The 25914-nt window shown below is 36.0% G+C and overlaps 1 protein-coding gene across 2 annotated transcripts; it reads right to left on the reverse strand.

The window, feature by feature from the left end:
• Positions 1-4316: 4316 nt before the first annotated feature.
• Positions 4317-25027, reverse strand: LOC109043845 (cryptochrome-1). Of its 2 annotated transcripts, XM_072298223.1 has the most exons (11): positions 23874-25027; positions 22158-22327; positions 19708-19816; positions 19166-19308; positions 18270-18454; positions 17113-17342; positions 15365-15532; positions 14659-14799; positions 11609-11760; positions 10800-11002; positions 4317-10113 (listed from the first exon to the last, which is right to left on the reverse strand). In XM_072298223.1, exons 2-11 carry the CDS (start codon positions 22223-22225, stop codon positions 10025-10027), a joined length of 1488 nt encoding a protein of 495 aa, XP_072154324.1. In that variant the 5' UTR covers positions 22226-22327; positions 23874-25027; the 3' UTR covers positions 4317-10024. The 2 variants fall into 2 exon arrangements, with proteins under 2 accessions (XP_072154324.1, XP_018916709.1); XM_019061164.2 differs by lacking the exon at positions 22158-22327 and having other exon boundaries at positions 23874-25011.
• Positions 25028-25914: the final 887 nt, after the last annotated feature.

Here is a 25914-nt window from a genome sequence, read left to right on the forward strand (position 1 = left end):
ACTTTTTGAATTGTGAAAAGACAATGAAATCAAACACTGAAACAGCATGAGAAAAGAAGAGGAAAAAAGAAATAAAGAAGAATCGAAAAATTAATGGAGAAAAAAGAAAGAAAAGATAGAAATTATAGCATTATAACTAAATAATTTTATAAACAACAAATAACAAAAAACAACAAATAAGAATAATTTAAGAATAACTTAAACAATAATTATAACAATGAAAAGGAATAAAAGAAAAAAATATAAATGCAACAAAGCTGCGACTAAATCACAAAAGCTGCGACTTTTACCTACTTTTTTTTGCATACCATTGTCTGAATCTATAAAATGTGATAATTACCCGCAAGAATATTCACCTCCTCTCGTAGCCAGTGAAATTTTTCTTTCAATGTAATTTTTTGTGACTCTTATTTTGATTGCTAAATGTGTTCATGATGTTAATTATTCATCAAATTTATATGAGATTTAGTTGTTCTACATTTTAATATACATGAATTTTGAATTTGAATATATTTCTTGAATTTCGGACGAAAACTGACTCTTGCTCTTCTTGATTATATTCATAGGTACTTCAAAAAAAGAAGAAGAAGAAAAAAAAATACATTAAAACCTCTTTAATTTAAAAAAACAACGGACCAGTGTCCGACACGTTCAATGCCTATTCTCCCTGTCCAATAGTATTATTAGGACGCTTTTTACTTTATTTTCATCCTGCCATTTCGTATACCTCAAAATTATGGAAGTAGATTCCGAAAACAGATCGTGTTAATTGCATGCAGGTATACTTCGTTCAGTTATTCAACGTGGCAACCCCTCTCCCTCCCTTCTCAAATAACCATCCAAAAATGAAGAATAGTAAAATCGTTGGTCGTTTTGGATGATTAATCATTAAATTAGTCACATTTATTATAGCTCAAGCTCCAAGCCAAATTGTCAAATAATTATTCCGGTATTTGAGCGTGAATTTGCTATTTTTCGCAAATTTACCATGTTTTAGTTAACGATGGAGTAAAACTGACTTCAGATTCGTGATCAGCGACCCAAAAAACATATAAAAACATGTATTGCATGCCAACAAAGGTGATACTCTAATTAATGCCGCCTAGATCTGGCTCTGGAACCAATGTGCAACGCGCCTAGTGCATCAAAAACGCCTCGACGCCGGGCCATTAATCTTCGTTTATCTCTCTGAACCGCAAAAAACCGCAAGATATCTCTACAGATTATGAAACTACATGAAATTCTGCGTCACCTAGTCCAAGTCTGATATTGCAATTCGCCGATATTTGATACATTCCAATCCTCTGAAGTTCAAAAACACAGATTTTTCAGAGCAGGTGTTAAAGAAATAGAAATTATGAGAAAAAATGATGAGGAAATGAAATAAATGATTTGATTTACTTCTCAGGGGCTCTACTATGCTGGAAAACCATCAATTGCATAACCTGTTGCGTGAACACCATCAGTACGGAACGCATTTGGTGCGCCTTCCATCTGGGCTTCCAGTCTTACCTGTTTACGCTCACGGTTCATCATCAATTTTTTGATAACAAACAAGATTCTGGTGAATTTAATCACTGATTTGGTGTCAGTGGATATCTGAGAATGAAATGCAGCCTCTGGTAGCTTTCTACCAAACACTTGAAATTACGACTTTTGAGCGGCTAGATTGGTCGTTTTCCCCACTGTGCTCCGATGCGCTATCTTGCTCCCTCTTTCAGTCGCGGTTGTAGCTGCTCCTTCGGAGCAAATGCCCTTAAATTCTATAAAATTTCGCTCACTTGATCTAATTAGTGATGAATTAGAAAATTCTCAAACATGTTTAAAATGCAGAAAATTCTAATTTTCTAACTTATTTTTCTAACTTCTAATTTTAAACTCAAAAAATTCTAAATAATGTAGAATAAAGACTACAATATCTCAAATAAGTGGCAAAATTAGGAGTTAAGAGCATGGAGCCGTCTTCTAATGCTCAATAACATTCGAAACAAGTTGAGTAAACGAAATCATAAGTAAGAGAGAAAGTAATAAAACCACAGTTTTTCAAGACGTTCCATCAGATTTCATCCGAATAATAGAGCAAATATCGTAAAATTTTAACAATTTTCTAGGGAGGCCGGATGGCGAACGCTAGAGCTTGCCCTGTCACTAAACCCACCGCACGCCACTGTGCCATTGCAAATTTGACTTGCCTTTCTCAAGCAAATCAAGCAGTATTAAGACCTATCATGTTCATTTGTGATGGTTAAGTGTAAAAAGACTTTTGAATGCCAGTTTGAGATATGTTTATCACTGCCGATAGAAATTTTCATTATTCTTTTTAACACAGAAGACATCCAAAAATGTCGAACTGAACTGGGGTTAGATGATTTGAAGTTTGCAGTTCTGATAAGTTCGCCGTTTAAAAACGTCCGATTTCCCATGAACAGTCACAAACATGGAAGCCTCTCAAAAGAATTTATCATGTCCCATTCTATGAAAGATGTGATGAATGGGAACATTTTAGGATTTATGTTATGCTTGCATTGGGTGGCTTATTGTGAGAAACTCCATTTAAAATAATTTGGTGTTCATCCTGTCTCTTTTTTGTCATAAATTTGGAAATCTAAATTAGGTACCCAACTCTTAACACTTATTTTGACGTGGCTATTCTCTGAGATAACACAATAAGCCAATAACTAAAATTTGATACTTCATTTGACAAATAACTTGACCGAGCTGGAAAGTTGGGCGAAAGTCAGAACATCCTAAGCGGAATCAGATATTGCTGAGATTTTGCAACTTTTTCATTTAATGGGGAAAGAGTGGCACAAATAACATCTTCCTACTTGATTAAATTGACAATTTCGAAAAGGGACCATCTTCAAAATTTGAACATATCAAGTTTTCCACAGGAATCGATTCCTAACGAATAAGCAAATCAGCCTCCATGCGCTTACAGCTGGTTTTGCTGTGGTACATCCTTTTCCAAGGGGTCCCATTTACCACAATTTCAAATAGGGGAGGTGTCTTTTTATCGAAATTTACAGGTAGCAATGATGCTTAGACCAAAATTATTGTTAAAATACATTTACTTCCTTTGATTGCAAGCTCCAGGATCATTTTGATTTTCGTGTCATCCTTGGTTAGACTGCAAACTTTACACTGTTTCAGCAACCAAAAGCAAGTGGTACTTTTATTGCTACGACCTTACTAAATGCAGAATTCAATTTATTCAAAAAGGCTGGAAAATTTGGCACCCTCTGCTTACACAACGGATGGTCCATTTTCTGTTGCAGAAGTGGACCCGTGTTCAGCATAAGTAAGGTTCAAGAGAGGACCCCGCACACTCCTAATAGGAAAGAGTGCCCTGTTCGATTTCCTTTGAATTTTTTTTAAGGCATTAAACTCGTCTACGGATGCTGATCAAAAGGCATCATTGCGCTAACTTTTTTTAAAGCACCGTTTTCGGACAATCTGCTCCTTGAAGTTTCATTAATTCCTTGAATATAAGAAGGCAGCAAGCGCTAAAGAGTCAGAGAGACCCTTTTTCTTTCACCAACTTGAGAACGTTTTAGGTAAAAACGAGGAAAACCCCAATTAGTGAGAGGTAAAGAGGAGAGTGGGAGAGAGAGAGAGAGAGAAACTGATTTGGATGGTCAAGCGAAAAAGCTAGAGAAATCCGAGTTACAACTGCCTCCAGATTTCCTTCTTGACACAGGCTGCCGACTGTACTCCAGCACTATAATCGCCGCCGCCCTGACTCGTTTTATTCAAGGAATAATCAAAACCTCCGGGGGGCAGATTATGCGAAAACGGTGCTTCCAAGAAAGTTGGCGCAATGATGACTTTTGATCAGCATCCACAGACGAGTTTACTGCAATTACAAAATTTGAAATCGGACAGGGCACACTTTCCCACGAGGAGTAGGCGGGTTCCTTCCTGAAGTTTGGCATTTTGAAAAGACAAGTGATACATTATTTAGAAAGTACGTCAAGAATTTTATGAAAATAAAATCGGAAGCTAATCCTCATAATTACGGTTCAAATGAAGAATATTTACAGAATATAGAACAAAAATTAGCCGTTGACTTGAAACGTAATAAAATTGAGGTAAACCCTAGGAAAAAAGAGGCTGAAATCTGTCTGAATAGTCAGTGGGAAAAATTCGGACAAACAAAGTATGAGTCAAACGGAATATGTGGCTAATGTAAGAGGAGTTTATGAGATATTAGTAGATGTTAGATTGGCAGATATAAGTGTTAATTATCTGATAGAAGAAACAGTACAGATGAGTCATAAATTTAAGGTTTATCACGTCGAGAAAAATGCAAATACTAATATTTCTATAGCTTTATTCACAACAGCAAATGCGAGACAAAGATTGTACGAAATATCAGATGAGCTAGGTACGGCTGTTGTTATAGGGGTACAGATTCTGTGGTTTATTCAAATGACGAAAAAAAATACTGTTCAGACAGGTAGGTGATGAGCTTGGGTGGACTCATGAGTTCCAAAAAGATGAGTTCATGAGGCTATGAGTGATGATTGATCCTGTGAGTTAATGCCATAAAACTAGTCTAGATCAAAATAAGAATAAAATAAAAGGTTTTACGTATAATTATCAAAATTTAGAAAAATTAAAAAGAGACACAATGCTGCGACCAATCAGGAAAATTATGAATGAACTTCGAATAATTCTCTAGAAATTTGATTTTTAGTAAAATAGAGATGTTAAATTCAAAATTTCAGTAAATAAATTGGAAACCAAAAAGTTTCAGTTTGAGTTTGACATGAGAGAATCTTATCAAAATATGATACCTACTGTACTGTACGGTTATTGTATCCAAAGTAAAGAAACATTTTTTTTGGGGGGAAGGGCGCCTCCAAAGAGATAATTCCTCAACTTAAGGGGGGGGGGAGGATGTTCTGTGAATACGATTAATATGTGATCCAAATCTCAGAAAATTAATAAGTAGTAAAGAAAGATTAAATTTTTCTTCACTGAACCTTCCTTAGTTGATGGTTATTTTTGTGATATTGATGCTGATTTTGGTGCTTTTTTTACTGAGTATTTGAACCTGGTCTGCCGGTGCATAATTTCCTGAAATCGATATTAATGTTGGAATAGAAAAAGAAGAGATTTGGGATGAGTGTGCTGAACTTAACTGTAGTGGTGAGAAATGCGAAAGTAGAGGTTCAAAAGCAGAAGAGAGAGAATAATTTTTTTAACCATGCGTTTTGTTGTTTGTCTGAAAGGGTGGGGGAAAAAATGCAATTTTCTTCTTTTAAAAATATGTATGTATTTTATTACGATGTTCGTATTGATTTTGGGGGAAAAGGAGACAGTTGGGAGGAGTAACTTCCATGTCCACCATTACTACTTTTAATGGTGCTTTTATGCGCCCAGATACTTTGAGCTTATTCAAGAATGGCCAACTGAAGTGAGCTTTAAGCCAGTTAAAAGTGGTACTTGTTAGATATCTTCATTTATGCTCACTTTCAACACATGTAAAATTACGTATAGGTAAACACATCTTCCTTTTTCATCAAACATTAAGCACATCTCTAATAGAAGTAAAGTCCTTCTGGAGGTATTATCGATCTGAAACCATTAGAACTCCACAGGAATTTTACAGAAAGTCTAAAAGGAATTGCTAGTTGTTGCAGAAATTGGTTTTTCTGTAAAATTACGATAAAAATAAGTTGCTTTCCCACATGAAAATGAAACGTCGAATTTTCAGTGATCTGAGGCAAAAAGAAAAGACCAATCAAATTGAGCTACAAGATAAGGTGAAGAATGAACTTCATTCTGCGGTAAAGAACTACAATTTCTGGCTCAGTAGTAAAAACTTATATGTTTATGGGGAAGTAATTGTACATACGTTTATTTTAAACTAGGCTAGAAAGTGTAGTTCGAAATTGAAAAGTGTTGTCTAATCCTTAGGGGCTTTGAAAAAAACCTAAAACAAATGTTAAAATGTATAATTTGAAAAAAGGATAAAATTATAAAAATGTATAAAATAGGAAACCCTTTTTGTTCCTCTTTACATAAAATTTATGTAAAAATTACAATAGGAAGATAGAAAAATTATGAGAAAAAAAGGCATTGGAATTTTGTTACAGTCTAATATACAGTTGCTTATATTGATGCGAAACGCAATTATTCGAAAGTAAGCAACTTAAAATACTAAAATTTTATTAACTTTTTGGTTAAAAGTTACTAAAATAAAGTGATAAAAAACATGCAGGAGTGCAGGGTTGCAATTTATGTAAAAAAGCACAAAAAGGGGTTCCTTGTTCAGATATTTTAACAGTTTTTTTAATGAGTTTCCTCTTTGAAATTTAGGAGTTTTCTACCTCCTCCAACAGTCACTACTACTAGGGATGTTTCTGCTTCAAAAGTTATCACAACACGCTGGATGTATCCAAATATTTAAGAATTAACATTTAAATAAGAGTTTGGCATTTATGGTTTACACTGAAATTAGTTTGAATCTCAAACATTATACAAACTTCCTGCTGGCAAAAAACATTCAAAATCAACGCACGTGAGAGTAGCCATAGAAAACCAACTTATGGTTCTGTAAAGAAGTAGTGTTGAGTTTCCTCACATTATGATGCTCAATGCTTGCATAGCTGTCAAGCAGTTCGAGAAAATTATTCCATTTTAAGCTTTGCTGAAATTGATACAGTAAATTGGTTATCACTTGGTTTTTGGGGAAGCAAGAAGTTTGAATTTACAAAGAAGAAAAAACGCTAATTCCTCACTTAGGAAGTGGATTTGTAAATTATTGATGCGTCTACCATGTTCTGCGTGAAATTTTGATGAGTAAACAAGTACAGCAAAGAACACAGCAGGACATATTGACAAATTTCCTAGGAAATTTAACATAACGGCACTTAAGAGAGCAATTTTTCAATGTATGACACAATCTTAAGGAAGGACACTGGTTTAAGTTGAGAATGAAAGTATAAATCTGGTATCATAAAACGTACAACTTTTGACACGTTGTTAATTGTTTCAGAGGTGTAAAAATTCCAAAATAGTAACAACTATCAAATAAATAGGAAGTAAGAGAAAGAGTTGATATCTGGCATAATGAATTGGAATTTAACATTTTACTATAGACAATTCTTTTGCATGTTCAGAACCTATTACAATTTCAAGGGAGAGGCATGGATTTTGAGAGCCCACAAATCAAAAATTTGTCTAGAGAGCCATTTTCTGGGTTTCATGCTGTCCCATTTGCAAAAAAGTAGGAGATAAGGTGGATCCAGACAGACCCATGACAGCTCTCAAAATTTGTTGAACATCAGGACGAATCCAGACAGACCTTTGACAGCTCTCAAAATTTGTTGAACATCAGGACGATCTTGATTTATTTTACTCTGCTTTTTTCCAGTTTGTTGGATTCCAACTAAGTTTACATTCACTTTAAGAATACAGTTCCCTAAAAATGTACCTCTGTTCAAGTGCACAGAGGACGAGTGATCTGGACTAATGCTATTATTTAAAAACCTTGCAACCCATCAAATTTATCTTGGTTTTGTTTGAGAGAAGACGTTAGAAGAAATTAGTTGATTAAATCTTATCTTACTATATTATAAATTCCTAAGATAATTGTAGAGATTTTGGGCATGCTGTCCTGAAATTACCATTACAGCAAGATTTAGGAAATGTCACGCGATTATGATATTTTATCTGTTTTGATGCACTTCAATCGTATTTTTTTGCATATGTTAGCGGACAAACCCGATTTTAGGACAAACTAGAATTTCCTAGGACAAACTCGTTTGCCGGAAGAAATCTCGTTCGGCCTAAGCACCTAGGATAAAGTAGTTTGGCCTAGGCCGAAACTAGTTTTTCCTGAGCAATTTAGTATAAACTAGTTTGTCCTAGGCCAGAGTAGTTTGTCCTAGGTGCTTTAGGAAAAACCTCGAGTTATAATTTTAACGGCACTATCATGTGATTGTTCGGAAGAAAACTTCACGTTTTAACGACTTCGCACGTAAAAAAGCACTGCACGACACGACTATACATTCATAACAACTAAATTTATAAATGAAAGAAAGTAATTAAATTGAATACGGCATTAATAACAACACAAAGTAATGTCGCGAACATTAACGTGCTCCTTATCACTGCTCAGCATGGACTGGTGATCACTGCTCAGCGTGGACTGGTGTTTTGATTGAGACTCTTATCGATAGTTAATTCGATAGATAAGTACCGATTTTTGCAATAGAATTGATAGCCGAACGTTTCTTCAAAATCCTAGGCCAAACTAGTTCGTCCGAACGGGTTTGGACGAACTAGTTCGGCCTAGTAGTTTCGCCTACGTGCTGTAGGATAAAGTAGTTTGGCCTAGGAAATTCTAGTAGGGCCCGCGGTAACTAGGCCAAACTAGTTCGTCCTAGGAAATTCTAGTTCGTCCTAGGAAATTCTAGTTCGTCCTGAAATCGGGTTTGTCCGCTAACACATATTTCATTTTAGCTCAGATATTGCTAAAAAAAACTGCAAAGCATAGGACCAAGGACACAGTCCCTTAGTTAAGAAAAAAAGTTTGAGGTTTGTATGGTAATCCTTTTAGGTTCTTTTTTACAATTTGCACTTGCAGAAATATGCTGTTGAAACTTAGCATATGCGCTTTCACCAACAAATTCTGCTCGGCAAAATCAAACACGACATAATGATACTGTTTGTTTGTTTTGTTGCATTAAAAACGTAATTTAAGAAAAATTTAAAATTTTAACAAATATCTATGAATGAATTGCTTACGCAAAAATAATTGGCGAAGTTTCTGCCTTGAGGATTTTCTCTGGTGTGTTCACGTCTTGTGTAGCTTTTTTTCATCGTTTCTCATGCTTTTTATGCAAACTCTTTTTAAGTAAGGATAGATAGAAATTAATAGAGAAATACAGAGATCAGCCGCCGCACATGCTAGCCATAGGTCGTTATGCTTACATTTTAAAGCCAACGGCTGGTCTTGCTGAAACGCACAGGGGACATAAATGGGATAGGGTGTAGGAAAGGAGAAGAACCTCAAGATGTATTGAAAGTTCCGCAGGGATAAGGAGGTGTTAAGGATTAGTTTGAAGATTGTGCCACCAGACCTTTTTTTAAGTATGAATAAAGACAAAACTAATAAAAGAACGGTACAATTTTAATGCTTCTTCTAAAATTTAATTAATTTGTTCTTTTATTTTTTTGTCTTTATCCATACTTGAAAAAAGTTTGCAAAGGTGGCATGAGAATACAAAAAACTGCATAAAATACAAATGCATACTAAAACAATAAATCCAGCAGAAACTGTGTCAATTCTTTTTGCGCGACCAATTTCACAGATTTTTGCTTTGTTATTATGGTGACACCTAAAGGTGTAAAACAACCAGACAACCTTGACAAGTTACGAAAATCTTGCCAAGCAGTTTTTGATGGGAAAAGAGCATCTGGGAAGTTTAATAGGCACATTTCGATGATAGTAACTTTTGATAAAAACTGCCGATAATTTCCTGCACTGAATTTACCATTTCTTGGACAGTTTTTGTTTCGTTAAGCCAATCTTGGTCTGAACTGATTTCTTTCAATGTCTTTTTCCTAAAAAGTGAAAGAATGAACAAGTATTAATCAGTAATATTAAAGAGTAATTTGTGATTTGATCAATATTTGCATTCAAAATAATAAAAACCTAGAGTCCTTACTTAAAAACGTGTAAAATATTAGAAATTTTCAAAATTCGACCGACAGTTCAGGGACCGAAAAAATGACTGATTTGACCTTCAACATATCCACTTCCAATCGTTTGAGAATGAGTTGAGAAAAACTTGAAGTCTGATTGAATGATTCTTTATCTATCAAAAAAGATCCCTGGATTCAACTTGCACAAATCCAAGAGACTTGTTGAGACATTTCTTTGTACTTCATAGGGACTCATGGACCTTGTTCTTACAAAAAAATGGCACGTCACGATTTTGCCCAAGGCAAAAAATGTCTTGAGTGAACTGTTCACAGCAAGGTCAAGTTGTTACTCCACAACGAATAATTAGCTGTAGTCCATGAGCGGAATTGGAATGTTTGAATTCATTATACTCTTGGTGGACTCTTTTGTGCTTATTGGCATACAATGCTGACCTGCAAAAATGGAAAACAAGGTAGATAAATATTTGACCTTCAAAGGAGATATTAGAGCAACAAGTTCAGCGGGCTGATTATTGAAATTGATAGACAAAAAGATAGAAAAAGAGGTTGGCAGGCATATGGAGCAATCCTATTGGTTGAAACTGGTTTCTTATAGCAGAATTCATCTTTACTCCTGTAGGTCATTATTGCACAGTGCAATATAAAGCGATATTTTTAGGGAATAATGTTAAAATATCGTCTGAAAAATATTCACAGTGACATCCCTAGAAGTTAAGAACAACACTATCAGCGTTGTACATACTGCTGGATAACAATGCAAAAATAATCATTAAAGGCATCACTACACAGTAGAAAATAACTTTAATGTAAAAAAAAAAGACTATTGTCGCTAATTTTAACCTTCAAAGTTGATGTGATATCCCCCAGTGGATGCCCTCTGTCTCATGAGTAACATTGTTTCAACGTTGCTGCCGCTTCCATGTTCAATATTGCTCACATCAATGCTAGCAAGCGAATTTAACAACCTACAGGATGTTGCAATCCTATCAGTGCTCAGGATGCACTAAGTCCTGCTAAAGAATTTGATATTCCAACTGATGTTTTTCTTCTATATTTACGGCCTGATGGAAATACATACAAAACAATTCTAGTAAGAAATGTGTCAGTTAATAATTTACCTAAATTCTTGTATTTGCTAAGTTGAAGATAAACTTGCTTCATGCGCTCAATGTTTATTCTGCTAGCGACCGCATGATTGACCATTGGTAGTGGGTAATCTTCTCCAATCAAACATTTGGCTGCTTTCTGTACAGGACCAGGAGCTATCCATGGTTCATGGATATACTTTGTTGGCATATTTTTTAAAACCGGTAAATATTTCCTGAAATAGAAACAGACAAGGTATAAGCCTTCAAATATTTCATCTGTTTTCAAACTGCAAAGAATGTTTCAACTTAATTCATCCACAATGAAATTGCCATTCACTTATCTCGGTTTGCATCGTCATGTTTTCTAACACTTATGACTCTTTTGTAGGATAACTAATCATTATAAATGCAAATTCTGCTGTATTTAGAACTGCTGATCTACTTTTATACCCGCTATTTACTTCTCCCCCTCATCCCTTGGTAGTGTCAACTATCTGTTGCTCCAGGAATTAATTCCAGTATTTTTGGTTCATGACATCATGGATGCACGCATTTATGACATCATGAATTTTGCTTTCCCATTTACTACTGAATTTCATTTCCTCATCTATGATATGACAGAGGCATTCATCGTGAGTGACTCATTCATTTTTGACTTCCATATTGTTCCTCGTTGAAATCCACCAAGCATTGGCATCACTCAATATTCACTGATTTGTTGGATGTTTTTACGCTGGGAAACGAACAACTGGATTTTCACACCTTCCAAGAGCCATTGACAGACATTATGATTTAGGTAAGTATTATTCTAGATGAAATCAGTAAAATTATGAACAAACCTAATATAATCTCCATTTGGATCAGCTTTGCGACCGAAGCGGACAGGGTCATAGCAGTGGAAAAACTGTTGGAAAAACGATGAGCAAGACAACCACATCCACATTCCAGCGTTCACCGACCAATCTGCGTCCAGAAGTAACTCCTCAAAGACCTGTGAGCAAATATCAAAGTTCCATTGGCCTCAGATACTAGGAAGGCTATTTGGCTAGGTAAATGATTTTGAGGGACTGATGAGGATGTATAGAGTTCTAAGTGAACAACACCATTTTGAATTGTAAGTAACTAAGTATATTTTACATATTTATGATCCACACCTTGGCTTTTGTGCTTTCATTGAAAATGACTGACACCAATAGGTCCAAAATCAATAAAGCAGCGTATTCTATAAAATGGGAATGGATGCTCATGACGACGATTAAAAAAAATAAATAAAAATACCCACGACCTTATCTGCAATCTGTGCAGAAATTTACTGGAGGGACAACTTTAACTAAAATCAGCTCAACATTGCTTCATTTCCACCGACTACATTTTTTTTTTTTATGAAAAATAAGGCAAAATTCTACCTTCAAATTTTGAAATTATCTGGAAACAAATTCAAAATGAGTTTTTAAATATTACATAGTTCCGTTTTCGGTAAAAATCATACAGCATTGGAGGGAATCAGGTAATGTGAAATGCAGTTGGATGAATTCTCATTGAAATAGTCTATTGCTTATTTTGTGAAATACTATAATCTTCTTTTCAAAATTTAGAAATAAGAAAAAACAAAGAAAAATATTATCTTCTATAAAAGGTTGCAAGTAATTGGGGACCATTATGCCATGTCACCGAGGACAGGAGTAAAAGCAAAAATGAAGTTTTGAGAAAATGGGCTGGGTAACGTCCAAAGGGAAAATTTTATTGAAAGAAGTCTCTGTTCTTCGTCAAACGGGCTTGTTGGAAACGATTGCTAGAGTAAAAGTAAGAGTTGTTCCTTGTAGATAATGATTCAAAAATCACGATGAGCGCATTGGCAAACTCTGAAATGTACTCCTAACTTCACAATCTACGTAAGAAGTTCGCGCTTTTTTAAGCTTCCTGCTTCAAAAAGGATACTACAGCACAGGTGAACATTTTGCAAGAGGAGTCGTTCCATTCAATCCCTACTCAACATGGCCGACGCTTAAGCTCGCAAGTAGAGGAGAGCACGAGGTCAATCAAGGCGGATATCAATCAACGCAAGAAAAATGTGAATGTAAAAACGCTGATTGTTATCAGGTGGTTAGAATCATTGTCACACATGTTTTGGCAGATTGGCGTCAGCTGTGTTGAATATTGCGTAGTATCCTTGTGAGCAGGGATTGGATGGAATGACTTCTCTGACGAAATGTTCACCTGTGCCGTGGTATCGTTTTTGAAGCGGGAAGCTCGAAAAAACCCAAAAATTCTTATGCAAATTGTGAAGAAAGGAGTGCATTTCAGACTTTGTTGATTCACTCATCGTGATTTTTGAAACACTTTCCATGAGTAACAACTCTTATTATTGTTCTACCAAAAGTTTGCAACAGGCCCATTGCCTCTGATCATCTGGAGAACTCTCAAAAATCAGTTTACTGATTGAAAATTTTTATTTTCAACTACATAAAAGGAGCCTTTTTCATTTTCATGTTTGGCATGACTGCCTTAAATGACTATATTGCTTTTATGGTTGAGTTTTGGACACACAACAAACAAATTTTAAGATTGGAAGATTGGCATTTTGCAGAAAAGGGCACCATTTTACTCAATTAGTATCAATCCTAGAGTAATAATACCTCTTACTATTCTTCTGTCTGAAACAACATGACTTTTTGCACCTTTACAGCTCTCTGGTAGGTCTCGTTTTTAAGAATATAAGAGAAATTTTCCTGTTTTAGATGAATCATTAGGTTCATCTAAATTAGACTGGACAAATTTTGAAGGAAATTCAATTTAAAAAGTTTGAGCGTTTCTGCTCTCTTTGGTAACACAGCAGCGTTCTACATCATCGAAACCGTTCGAGAGTACGAGGTCTGTTAGATTAGAAACCGGATTTTGGTCATAACTAGCCCAAAATGCGTCCAAATTACGTTTTCTTGAGCTTTTCTGATAGCTGAAAATATACTCAAGAACGCTACGTTCACAAATTTGAAAAATCCTAATTAGCTTCGTTGGTATGTGGCTTGAAGTAAGGCAACCTCAAGGGTATTTTGCGATTTTCATGTTTGACCGAACTTGTCTCTCTTTTTTCGGTCTTGCATTACATTTTTCAACCCACAAGGACGATTGGAGTTTCGTCTCCATGTCGTAGCCGTACACTAAAGTGTTGTCACTGAAAATTATCCTATCCAAAAATGTAGGATCATTGTTAGAACGTTCAAGCAGCTAAAGGGAAATTGACGTTTGGTTGGATTTTCGTTCAACGGACAGCAATCAAGGGGCAAGTGTACCTGAAACTCGATGCGTGTCTACATATTCTATCAAAATTGTACGTACAGAGCCTTCAGAAATATTACTCTGTTCAACAAGCTTAAAACGACCATTTTCGAGCACTTTTGCCCGCACTTCTTCCACGTGACAAATGTCAGTTGCCGTTGAGGGTATATTCCCATGCTCCTCATCTTTGACGAACCCCTGACCAGTTTTGAATCGTTTAACCCATTCAAAACAGTGGGAACATCTCATACAATGATCATGGTAAACTTTACTTAGCATATACCAAAAGTTTTGGTGCAAGGTATACCGAGTTTAAAACAAAATTTAATGTTGAATCTTTGCTCTATCAGTGATCGCATGATAAAAATCGCAAAACGCACCTGACTTACTCGTATTCAAGATGACACAGAATAAGCACTGATCAGGATAAACAAAATCTGTGAACATAGCGTTCTTAAGTATATTTCCAGCTATCAAGAAAGCTCAAGAAAACCTAATTCGGACGCATTGTGGGCTAGTTATGACCAAAATCCGGTTTCTAATCTAACAGACCTCGTATAACAATTCAGCTTCAATTTTAGTGAAAAAATGAAAGGCCTCCCACAATACAAACCTTCATTCCTTCTTCCCAAGACATCCACAAGTCGCCGCGGGTAAGGAAACAAGCTACAGCATGCCTTGCAAGATGATGAATCCACCCTTCCTCTCTAAGTTGAGTCATAATGGCATCTATCCACGGAAACCCAGTTTGTGCCTGGAATAATAATCATAACAGCATAATATGGTTTCATAACAATAAAAATTCAATTTGACTATGTTAAGTTGTCGTAACACTGGGGAGATCAAACAGAAGATGGTAGACCCTCCCTCTTTAGTTGTGGAGTAAAAAGGAACGAGGAGCTGCCCCAGCGTAAGACTAATCCGGCAAATTTCTAATGTCATCGCCCTACAAACACCTAAGATTTTCACTTTTTAGGGTATTTTCTAAAGGCCAAACACTAGTTTTCAGTCCCCCTGCTAATGATACTTGTAGAAAAGTTGAATACGCACAGATGGCAAATAAAAAAGGGGCAGGTCACACCGGATGGTTGACAAAAATGGACCAAAATTCCATAAACCTTACTTATAATTAAGTATGACATCCTTCTTCTAAGATTTTTAGAGAATGTTGACAAGAGAACACAGACATCTCACACAAGATTTTGTTTGATAACGATGATAAGTTGTTTCCCAAATAAGTGAAATGATACAGGAAACCCATAACGTCCAAAACAGAGATAGGTTTGGTAGTTTCTTCAATGATAAACTTGAACACTCACATTTGCCCATTTAGCCAAAGCTTCAGCGTTTTTGTCCCATGGTATTTGTACACAGATCGGATTTCCGACCATTTTGTCAAAATTTGGATTATTCGTTGCAGCACAGTAAAAAAATTCACGCCATAGTAACTGACCGTGCAAGGATAATGGTGGGACCGCTTTCTTGATCTAGAGTAACAAAAGTCAAGCAAAAAAATGCAATACTTAGTTAAAGTGTCAGAGTTTTAAAATATAAATTAAATTTATAAAACACCCTGAATGACATGGACCTTTTGCCCAAAGCCTACCCGTTACAACTTGAAAAAGAGATCCCATAAATCTACAGAAGCAAATTAACGAGGATAGCGGTTTTTTAATAAAGAAATTGGTTTTTTTTTTGTTTTTGATAGGAGATTTCACAGTACCCCTAGAAAAGGTGATTTGATTAATTATTGCACCATTGGTGGGTGTGAAGTTACATTACTGAGGAAAAAGAGTTCCAAATAAGGTAGAATAAAGCTGTACATAACGGTTTCTCTAAACTATAGTTTTTGAATTGAAAATTTCAAACTATCAAACTTTCAGTTAAGTTGAAATTTTTGATCGTTTCTTGCATCGTAATTCCAATTAGATGCAACACTTTTGAGCAATTTTTATGATCAAATTTTTTAAACATTCCCTTATGCAGTGGGATCAGCATCTCACATTGAGATACTGATCTCATAGCATATAGGAATGTTTTAAAAAATCAACCATTTAAATTGCTCAAAAATGTCAGCTCAAACTGGAATTTGGACGCTTTGGAGTTTTCATATTCGTAGGAAGCGGCTGTAAGGAAACACTACAAATTTAAAATGTTGACCTGCCATGTTTGCGGCGTTCAGCTGAATTAAAATACAACCTAACATCTACTATTCTCACATAAATTAATCGAGGTGATTGCAACCTATTCTTTGAAATGCTAGGAAGCATCTCATGTCTGAAACAAAAGCTGATTGTTTATGCCAAACTCGTCAAAAGTTATTTTCCTCGATTTAAAGGCCTCTGCACATGAAACTAAGGAATTTGGCTCTGGCTAAATTTTGTAATTTTTTCATATAATGTCCTTAAAAATTTCCTAGACATGGCAAGCTTTAAAAATTAAATCCATCTCCTTCAAAATTTGGAGAAAGGCAAGGTTAAGAAGTGAATTTTTTTTCATTTTCAAACACTTGCTCAGGAAGATGTGGCATTACGGGAGTGTCGAACAGCAGGACCTTTGTTCAGGAGCAGTTGACGTAACTGACTTGGATATCTTTCGGAGAATTTTACTTCTTTTGATATGTCTCATCTTCTAGCTGCAGGGCAGAAAGAAGAGCTTTCTTCCATCACCAGATTGGTGCTGCAACATTTTCGCTAGATACAGCACATAAAAATGCAGAAAAATTCACTTTTTAGACCTATTTTTCTGGAGTAGAGAATCTCTTTTCAAAAACTTATCGAGTTTTGAAGGTCATAAAAAATATAATATGAAATAAGTAAAAATATAGGCATAAGCATGGTCCTTTGACTGAATCTTGGAGATTTATTTCACTAAATGTGCCAGCACATTAAAGTCATCTATTCAGGCCTCAATGATCAAGGGAAAAATCGGGAAAAAGCTTCGGAATGGAATAGCATTGGTGGAAAGAGTTATACTAATCCATGATGCAATAGTTTACATTATCATTCCTTCCTGGCTGAATCTATGGGTAAAAATCATCAAATGACAAAAATATTACATCAATGACCTTCTTGTACAAGTCGTTAAGCTGGTAATAGAAAAGCCGCGTTGAAAGGCAGCCAAAGCGGAGGTATGGACTTAGCCCAGTCTGGGAAGCCTGCAACGATTCCGGGGTCATTTTTGGGCGATCAAACGACGCAACCCACGCTTTTCGCTCCAAATGCCGTTTCAAGCGGGTCATTGCTTCTGCCTCACCGCCCAGCCATACAGGAGGCAAAAGACCTTCCGTCGAGAAACCTGTAAAAAATCAGAGGCAAAGGTTATTAGGATTGTACTGAGTTAACATGATTGTGTACAAAACTCAAAACTAAAAAAATAATACAAACGCCACAAAATAGTTTCCTCTGACTCTTGCAGTGCTCAAATCAGACTCCTTCACTGATTTAACAGCTGTATTCTTCGCTAATTGTCCCTGTACTGAGACAAAAAAAAGTCAATTTGATTCCCTGTTACTGAAAAAGATGGAGACTCCTATTATTTAGATTTTTCTTATTTTAAGCATGAACAATAATTTGAGATGAGAAAGCTAGATATCTTCCTCATGCTCAATCATCAGCATCCGAGGAAACTCATGAACACACTTGTTAGATAATCTTAGTCCATTCCACGAAACCTCCGCTGGTAAGATTATGATTGAAATCCATAAATGGCAATAAATTAGTCCCTGCTGTAACGACCTGACCGCTAACTTGACACTTTCTGTGCGAACGTTTCTTGGACCAGTTGTTCACCATCCTCAGTGATTACACAGTGATTCAATCCCTCTGCAGGGTTGCGACAGAATTCAGAGAATTAAATTCTCTGCCATTTCCCTGATTTCTCCCTCACATTTTGGTCAAATTCCCTGACAATTTCGGATATGCCAGATGCTTGAAAAGACATGATTTGAACTAGTTTTCAGGCAAAATTTGTCGTTCAAAAGGTCAAACCCATTCTAAAAAGGAAATAAAGGTGACTTGACAATGTTCTCTGACATTTTCGTCATTTTCATGTTTTCTCAGACTTTTTAAAATTTCCTGACATTTTCCAGATTTCCTCGTATTCACTGACTGTGGCAACCCTGTAAACTAATCACTGAAACATGTGCTCAAAATTACTCGAAAAAACGAAGAAAATTTTTGTTTCAACAACTGATACGACTTTGTGGTATGATTTTTGACTTACCTAATTCTTCAAGTGTTGGGACCCCATACGTTTCATCATGATCCTCTGAAATTGGAGTGAACGCATTGGCAATGAGTCGAACAGAGACAGGTGATTCCGCCTGCTGCGGAGGATCTAGCTGTGCAATGACTGTTTGGAATTGGTGATATGTTAATGGGGCTCTCCCGCCATTTTTTTCAATTATCCTAAAGACAAAAAAATATTTAAATGACAAAAAAAATGAAAACTTGGTATAATTTTTTACTAAGATTTGGTTGAAAAGAATAAAAGAAAAATTCCCCATTCAAATTATACATTTCACACCTGATTGTTACCTTAATAAAGTTATTTTACTATTGTCAGGGCTATGTGGCAAGGGCAAAGTGTTCCTTGCAAAAACAGCAAATTTGCCTCCCTCCCAGGCAGAGAAAGAGAAAATTCCAATAAAGATATTTAGGGGGAATTATGAGGATGCTTTACTTACTATTCGAAAGGAAACGAGTGAGTCTTCAGTATCATTGAGTATATTTCTGTTATTTTCTATTTAAGGACCTATTCACATCTGATGGCAAAATCACCATAGATATCTCTGTCTAAACAACTGATTAGCCATGTCACAACTGTTGGTAATACATTATTGTAGGGAACTGAGGCATGGACATGGGGATTGCAATGCAAATCAAATTCCAATCCTAATTTCATCATCCTAAAGCTTGGAAGATGAGAGTTTGAGAGTCATTGAAAAAAGTTTCAATACCATGAAAAAAACTTAGCTCAGGTGCTCTGAGACTACTAACTTCAAAGTAATCAATGTGGTAGGTTACCACCAAATAACCAAATCGATTTACTGATTGATACTTGATGGACAATTTGCGATCTATGAATGCACTTGACCAACCTAGAAAGGATTGACTTACTTATCAAGTTTATAGAGGGTGTGAGAGACTCGAGAGATGACTTCTATACTTAGTTCTTTGCAGAGGGCCATTATGTTCTGATCCCGCACTTTCCCAAATGGTTCTGGGTCTTCTTCGAAACTCAAACATGTGATGTTCCATTCCTGATAAAAAATGAAACATTATCAAAAAACAATAACACCAACAATTTGATAGGCAAAATTATTTTTCCCACATTAATCAACAAACCAGTTCCAATAGGATATGCCTTAAAATTCTGTCACTGATGCTTATAAAATTGAAATAAGATCTTGAAAAAGATTGCGGGTGGTCCCTCGTGGCTCAGCTAATTGATCTTAGGGGTTCTAAAAAGTTTTGCACCAAGAATGGAGTAATAAAAATTTACAGGCAAAAGAGATGCAGTTCTCCAAATTCATCAGGCAACAGTGACTGCCGGCACTGAGATTCCCCTTGCTGCTGCGAAATATGTATTTATGAGTGAAAAATTACATAGCTTATCCTGAGACAGCAATGAGATAGGTATTAGGTGTTAAAAAACTCACTTTGAAAAGTTTCGGAAGAGCATCTGCTGGCTGACCTCGGATCACAAACAACCGAGAATTGAGTTTCCTTAAACTGCAGTCCAAATCTTCAAGACACTGCAATAAGAATCTGCAAAGAGGAAACAACTATTCAAGAAAAACTAGCTTCTAAAATCTAACCCGCCCGGCAAGGGAGCAATGTGTACGTTGCCGCAACGTTGCAAGGCAACATTTTTGATGATATTGCTTTGTAAAGGTAAAGCAGCAACGTTTAAGCAATGTTTCAGCAATGTTGCCTGACATTATATTTTAGACAATATTTTCAAAACGTTTTTAGAAATGTTTCTGGAACATTATTAAAAAACGTTTCAATAAATATTTCTTAGATATATTGTGACAACGTTGTTAAACATTATTAGTCAGGGAGAAACACGATTTGACCCGGAACAAATTGCTGAACAAACTTTTCCTATGTAAACGTCATCAGTAGGTCCTCCTGAACAACATACCAAAAGTTTACCACGGTCCGACCCCGGAACACCCCCCAAAATGCCTAAATTTCAAAATGGCGGCCATAATAAGGCCTCTGGGTTTCGGTTTTTTAAAATGCGCATATAGTGTCATGTGAGGTATCAATCCCTGTGTAATTTTGGTCGTAGAACTCAGATATGAGGTCAAGCAGATGCTGTGCTGCAAATCGGAGGGGACACTTTTCCACTGTTTCAGGTGTTCTCCTTTCTGTTGTTTCTCAACAGATGATTTTCTCCAATCAATATAAGGGAATGCGCCCTCATACAATATGTCGCAAAAATATGTATATGTATATACAAAAATAAACAAAAATTAATTGATAGATAATTCAAAAAATAAAAAAATTAACAATAAAAATATACAAATGAAGATAAAATGAAAAAAAATAAAAAAATAATTTAAAAATAAAAAATAAAATAAAAAAAATAAATATAAATAATTAGAAAATAATTTAATACAAAATAAAAATACCAAATAATTATAATAATAAAAAATAATTCTAATATAATTGAATAAATAATTAAAATAATAATAATTTTATTTATATAAAATGAATATATTTATTCAATTCTTTTTTAATTTTTTTTCATACTCCTTTTTTTTAAAAACTTGATCTTCCTAATATTATGTTCAGTATCCTTCGTTGTAGAATTATGCACAGAAATGCAAGAATATCATTGCTTTCTATCATTGAACCAGATCTAGGGATGTTTATTAATGCTAAATAACCAAACTCTATCACGCGAGCGTCCGTAGCTGAGTGGCAGCGACACACGGGCGATCACTGAAGTTCAGCAACGTCGGGCGTAGTTAGTACTTCGATGGGAGCCCGCTTGGGAACCCGGGCGGAGCGCGGCTACAATCGGACTTAGAGTGAATTTCGGGTGCCTAAGAAACGCTTCTCTGCGGTCCACATTGAATTCTAGGAGTAAAAATGCAGAGTACTCCTAAAATAAATCACCGAAATTTTTTCACCGTATTTTTGCAACATTCCCATTATGTTGCTAAAACGTATTTTTGCAACATTCCCATTATGTTGCTAAAACACATTGCAGACACATTGCCAATTACGTTCATGCAAGCTGACAAAATTACACGTTGTGGCAACGTTACCACAACGTTGCCCGAATACGTAAATGGCGAAATTGCAACGTTTTGGCAACGTTGCCACAACGTAATTTTGCCGGGCGGGAATACAGATGAGAAATATATACCTACAGTGATGGATGAATTTATTCCGATCATCTTTTTTCCTTCCAGTTTCGTTGCTCATCAGCCACATCTTAATTCCATTCAACTCAAAAATACAATAGTGGAAATGAGCAAAATTCTGCATTTGAGAGGATGAGTAAAAATCTCTCCAATACTGAACCGATAATGTGTAAAACAAACTATTTCTAACATATTTGATAACTATTTTATGACCATATAGTGCCTAGCCATTCCGATTTTATAAAATAGGGACTGGCAGGTGAATATGATGCAGGTTACTTAATGGTAAAGCTACAAAGACAACATGCTCCACTTTGCACCATTACAGATTCCTTTCCCATCAAATTTTGCATATTCTTGATAGGGATGGCTTAGTTCTGGGCTATTTTTACTTGTCCCCTGATGAAACTCCCCAAAAGTTTTGTACAAAATAGTCAGGTAATACTCTCTTGAAATAACAAAGAATGGGTAGAAATGTTTAGACATTGCAATTAAAGGTGTGTTATTTTCATAATTTCATCATCATCTTCATAGGTACTACGATGCATATTAAATTTGCATTGCATTAACAAGAAGGTGGTGCTATACCTAATAGGGAGAGAAATGGGCTTTTCTTTCTTTATAAAATAAAAAAAAATAGCCAAAGGCTAATTTCATTAAGAACGCATGACAGAATCCGGCAACGCAAGTGGCAGTTTTAAAAAGCCATAAATATTGTGGATATTTACAATTTACAGTTGATGTGAATAACAACTGGTCCCCTTGGAATTTTTTTCCAGGTGGTGAATGAAACCATTCAGTAACAGCATAGGTTAAGAACCGCTCGCCAACAGCATAAGAAGTACACCGCAAGTTTGAGTCATCAACCACTGTCCTTATTGTGAGCATGATTCACTATCTATTCAGTGAGAGAGCAGTGACGTGAAAGTTTAGTCAACCATATTCAAAGTTCCATTTTATCCGTGAAACTGCAAAAACGCAAATCTTGTTTGCCGTGTTTCAAAATCTCCACTTCCATTTTACTTTATCAAAAGAAAACAAACCAACACTATCGTTTAGAAATTAGGTATACACAGAAATATGCTTCACCAAGAGATGCTGTTGAGAAGTATTTTAGGTAAAAAATAAATTAGGACAGAAAATCTGCCACATTGCAAACCGAGATTCTCATTTTTGCAGTTTCAGAGTTGATTTTCAAGGGAAGACATAAAAACCAACAAAATTTCAAGACAATACTTATCTCTCTGCATAGACTGTAAAACAGCAGGAGGTCCTGACAGTTTCAGCGCTTCTTAGCAATACTAATTTTGTCCTCATTCAAAGATGCAGATAGCAGCAATGCATAAGTACAAATTTTTATGACAGTCTCTTTTAAACTCAAGGCAAATACGCTGTGAATTTATTTTAGAGACACTAAACAGGAAACCTCACTTTTCCGTGCCCTATCGCCGCTATGTTTCAGATTTTAGAAGCAGCATAAAGCTGTTTTAAGAAAGTCATAATTTCAAGTTTTGACTGCGAAGTTCAATTTAAAAATTCAGTTAGGTATCGTTTTGAAGTGGAACAGTCTGCTAGTTAGTAGATATTCTAGCTGTGAAGCACAGGTAACTTCATTGAGATGTATTTGTTATCTGTAACAGTAATCTGCAATTATAAAGGCAAACATCATAAAAATTTTTCTGTAAAATTTACTCATGGCTGCAATATGTTACTTCAGTATACTTATATGTAAAACACCTGCTTTGATAGCGCAGCATTCTGCGAAACCCAATCCCCACCATTCTCTATCCGACAGATCACCAGGCAATTGACATCTTCTGATATCCTCCTCCACTCCTGATCTCCAACCTTTCGTGCGACATCCATACCAACTCCTTCCGGGAGGAGTCCATTCAAAAATATGCTTGGACAACCATTTGCCATTCTCTAAACATGTCCATACCAGACAAACTGCTTGCTTCAATCAAGTGATTAAACTTCAACCTTGGAGAAAAGAAAGAGGTGAACTCTTTCTCCTTTATCCTTGCTTTTGGTCCTTCTTACCTGTATGGATACTGGATATTGGCCGTGAAACTACCAGACTGCAAGTCTCGCTTGCGGAGTTTAAAAATCTCCGCTTTCATTTTAATTTTTTCAAGGAGAACAAATAAGTATCATTTCTTGAAATTTTTACAGAGTTTTCTTTGCACAGAGAAGGAAACACACAGAGGTTTTCAAGAATTGACATTTTGTAGTTTTCTATTTGAAAAATAAAGTAGGGAGTCTGCAACATAGTAGATCAGCATACGCTACCTGGTAGTACCACCGTCCATATTTAGATCTGTAGAATAGGGGGGTAGGGGGAAGTAGCCCTTCTAAAAAGCTTTCACTATTATGAAGCTTCCAATGTAAATTAAAAAAGGATGCGGCGGTAGGTTAACTATCGAGAGAAAAATTATCATTACCTCCACTTGTTGATTCCAACATTTGAAGTACTGGCAAACCAGGGATCAATGATGAAGACACAGCGAAAAGTCGAAGCTCCAATCAGTCCTTCCATCAAACTTGGATTATCGTGCAATCGCAGCCCTTTGCGAAACCAATGCATAGTATGTTTGGACGTCTGACCCATATTGTCATCAAGCATAGCCTTGGTGTATAGTTCAAATATGATGCGCTTTTACCTATAGCACACTACATTTTCTAACACTGAGAGAGTCATTGTCCCTTTGACAGGGTGAAAAAGCTGAAATTTTTTTTTGAAAAAACAACACTCGCACTTGATTCACCCCATGAGGAAAGTATAAGCACCGATGAAATTATGAGGAGATACTGATGAGAGGTCCAGAGGAGAAGGAGATGAGTAAAGATTTCCCAATTGATTGCCTGGGGGGGCCTGTCAGGGCAGTCCAGGGTAAAATTCGCGTCACTGCACAATTTCTGAGATTCTGATGAAAACAATTAGTCAGCCCCGGGTTTAAAGGGATAAAAAAGTCGGGCAACAAATAAACGAAACTTTGTCTGTTACGGCGCGTGCAGACAGTCGGAACGATGTATTTTTACATAATAGCTTATCACTGCTACACATATCAGTTATGTCATAATTCAACAGATTAATGCATGGGCGATACTTGAACCGATAGCTCTCGGGCCAGTATGAGACAGGAAAAGCGGGCTGGTTTACCGTCGGCCGGTCAGATGGGAGACTGTCAAGCGCAAAGTCGTGCGCTTCAGAGCAAGAAGTTAAGGGATGTAATTAAAACGAAAATAAACTTAAAAAAGTGTAAGAAACGGATCGAAAATTCGACAAAACCTCACGACACTAGTAGCGATAATTTTCTGCGCTTGAACAACGTGACTTCAACGCTAGCGCGTCTCCGATTGGCTGGCGCACTCCGGTCACGTTCCATTGACATACGTGCGGCGATGCCAAACCAAGCACCAGAAGATTACTCATCGCCGCGGAAATTGTCGAAAAATCGACTGAGGTGATCGGAAAATGCTGAAAAGTACTAAAACTTAAATTCTTGACGTGTTTAGTATCACTTGTGTTAATTCAAGAGAATGAAAGACTGTTTAGGAACAGACACTGCATTTAACTTGCTATGGCAACAATGTATCATGTTTCCTAGTTCCCAGCGATGCCGGGTGACCCGCGAAATACTGATTTAAGGTCGTCGAAAATGATAGGTCGCGCGGTCGCGCGGCAATAATTTTTCATTGGTTGCCGAGCGAGGGAAAAAACTTTTGTTTTGGATGCGCGCGCGCTTTCCCAGCGGGAACGCATACGTAAGTAGACGTGAAATTAAAAACACAGTTCCATTTTGAAGTTTCAGAATGTTCAGGGACACTTTATGACCCCCCCCCCCCCCCCTCCTGCGGAACTAACGGTCTCATTTCGAGGAATTTTTGTTCTCAATGTATTAGAATTCAATAATTTTAAAATCGAAAACCTTTATAAAATATAGCTTCTAACTATATAAGAGTAAAAATTTACTGAAGTTTTGGACCAAATAAAATATAAATAAAATATAATATACAAATATAATATTTATAAATATATATATACATCTAAACTTCCCTTGAGAAGAGAGTAGAATTGACTAATTTTGCAGGAATTTTAACAAACAAGCGTGAGGAGGGATCTTATTGTCTCAATACTTGTTCACCGGAGGTTGTTTCACATTGAACAATGAGGGGAATTATCGTCGGATCAAAAAGAAAATTCACCAAAAATTTTCCGAGAAAACTCAACCATTTTTTAATAAATAAATTGTCAAGAGAAACTTAGCGATAAAATTTAGTCCCCCTGACAAGGAACTTATGACCTTTCAATGTTTCTGTAAAAAGTCACTTTTAAAAAGAAAATTCTGAAAACGGCCAGTAAAGTTATCCATTTAATCTGTTTCTAGAAATACACAAATCTATACAGCTAAGTAAGTAATTTCAGGAATCTTGTATTGTATTATTCTTCTCCGTTTGAAAATAATTTTGTGAAAATTACTT

This window comes from Bemisia tabaci, chromosome 3 (genome assembly GCF_918797505.1).
Source record: "Bemisia tabaci chromosome 3, PGI_BMITA_v3".
Lineage (NCBI taxonomy): Eukaryota > Metazoa > Arthropoda > Insecta > Hemiptera > Aleyrodidae > Bemisia > Bemisia tabaci.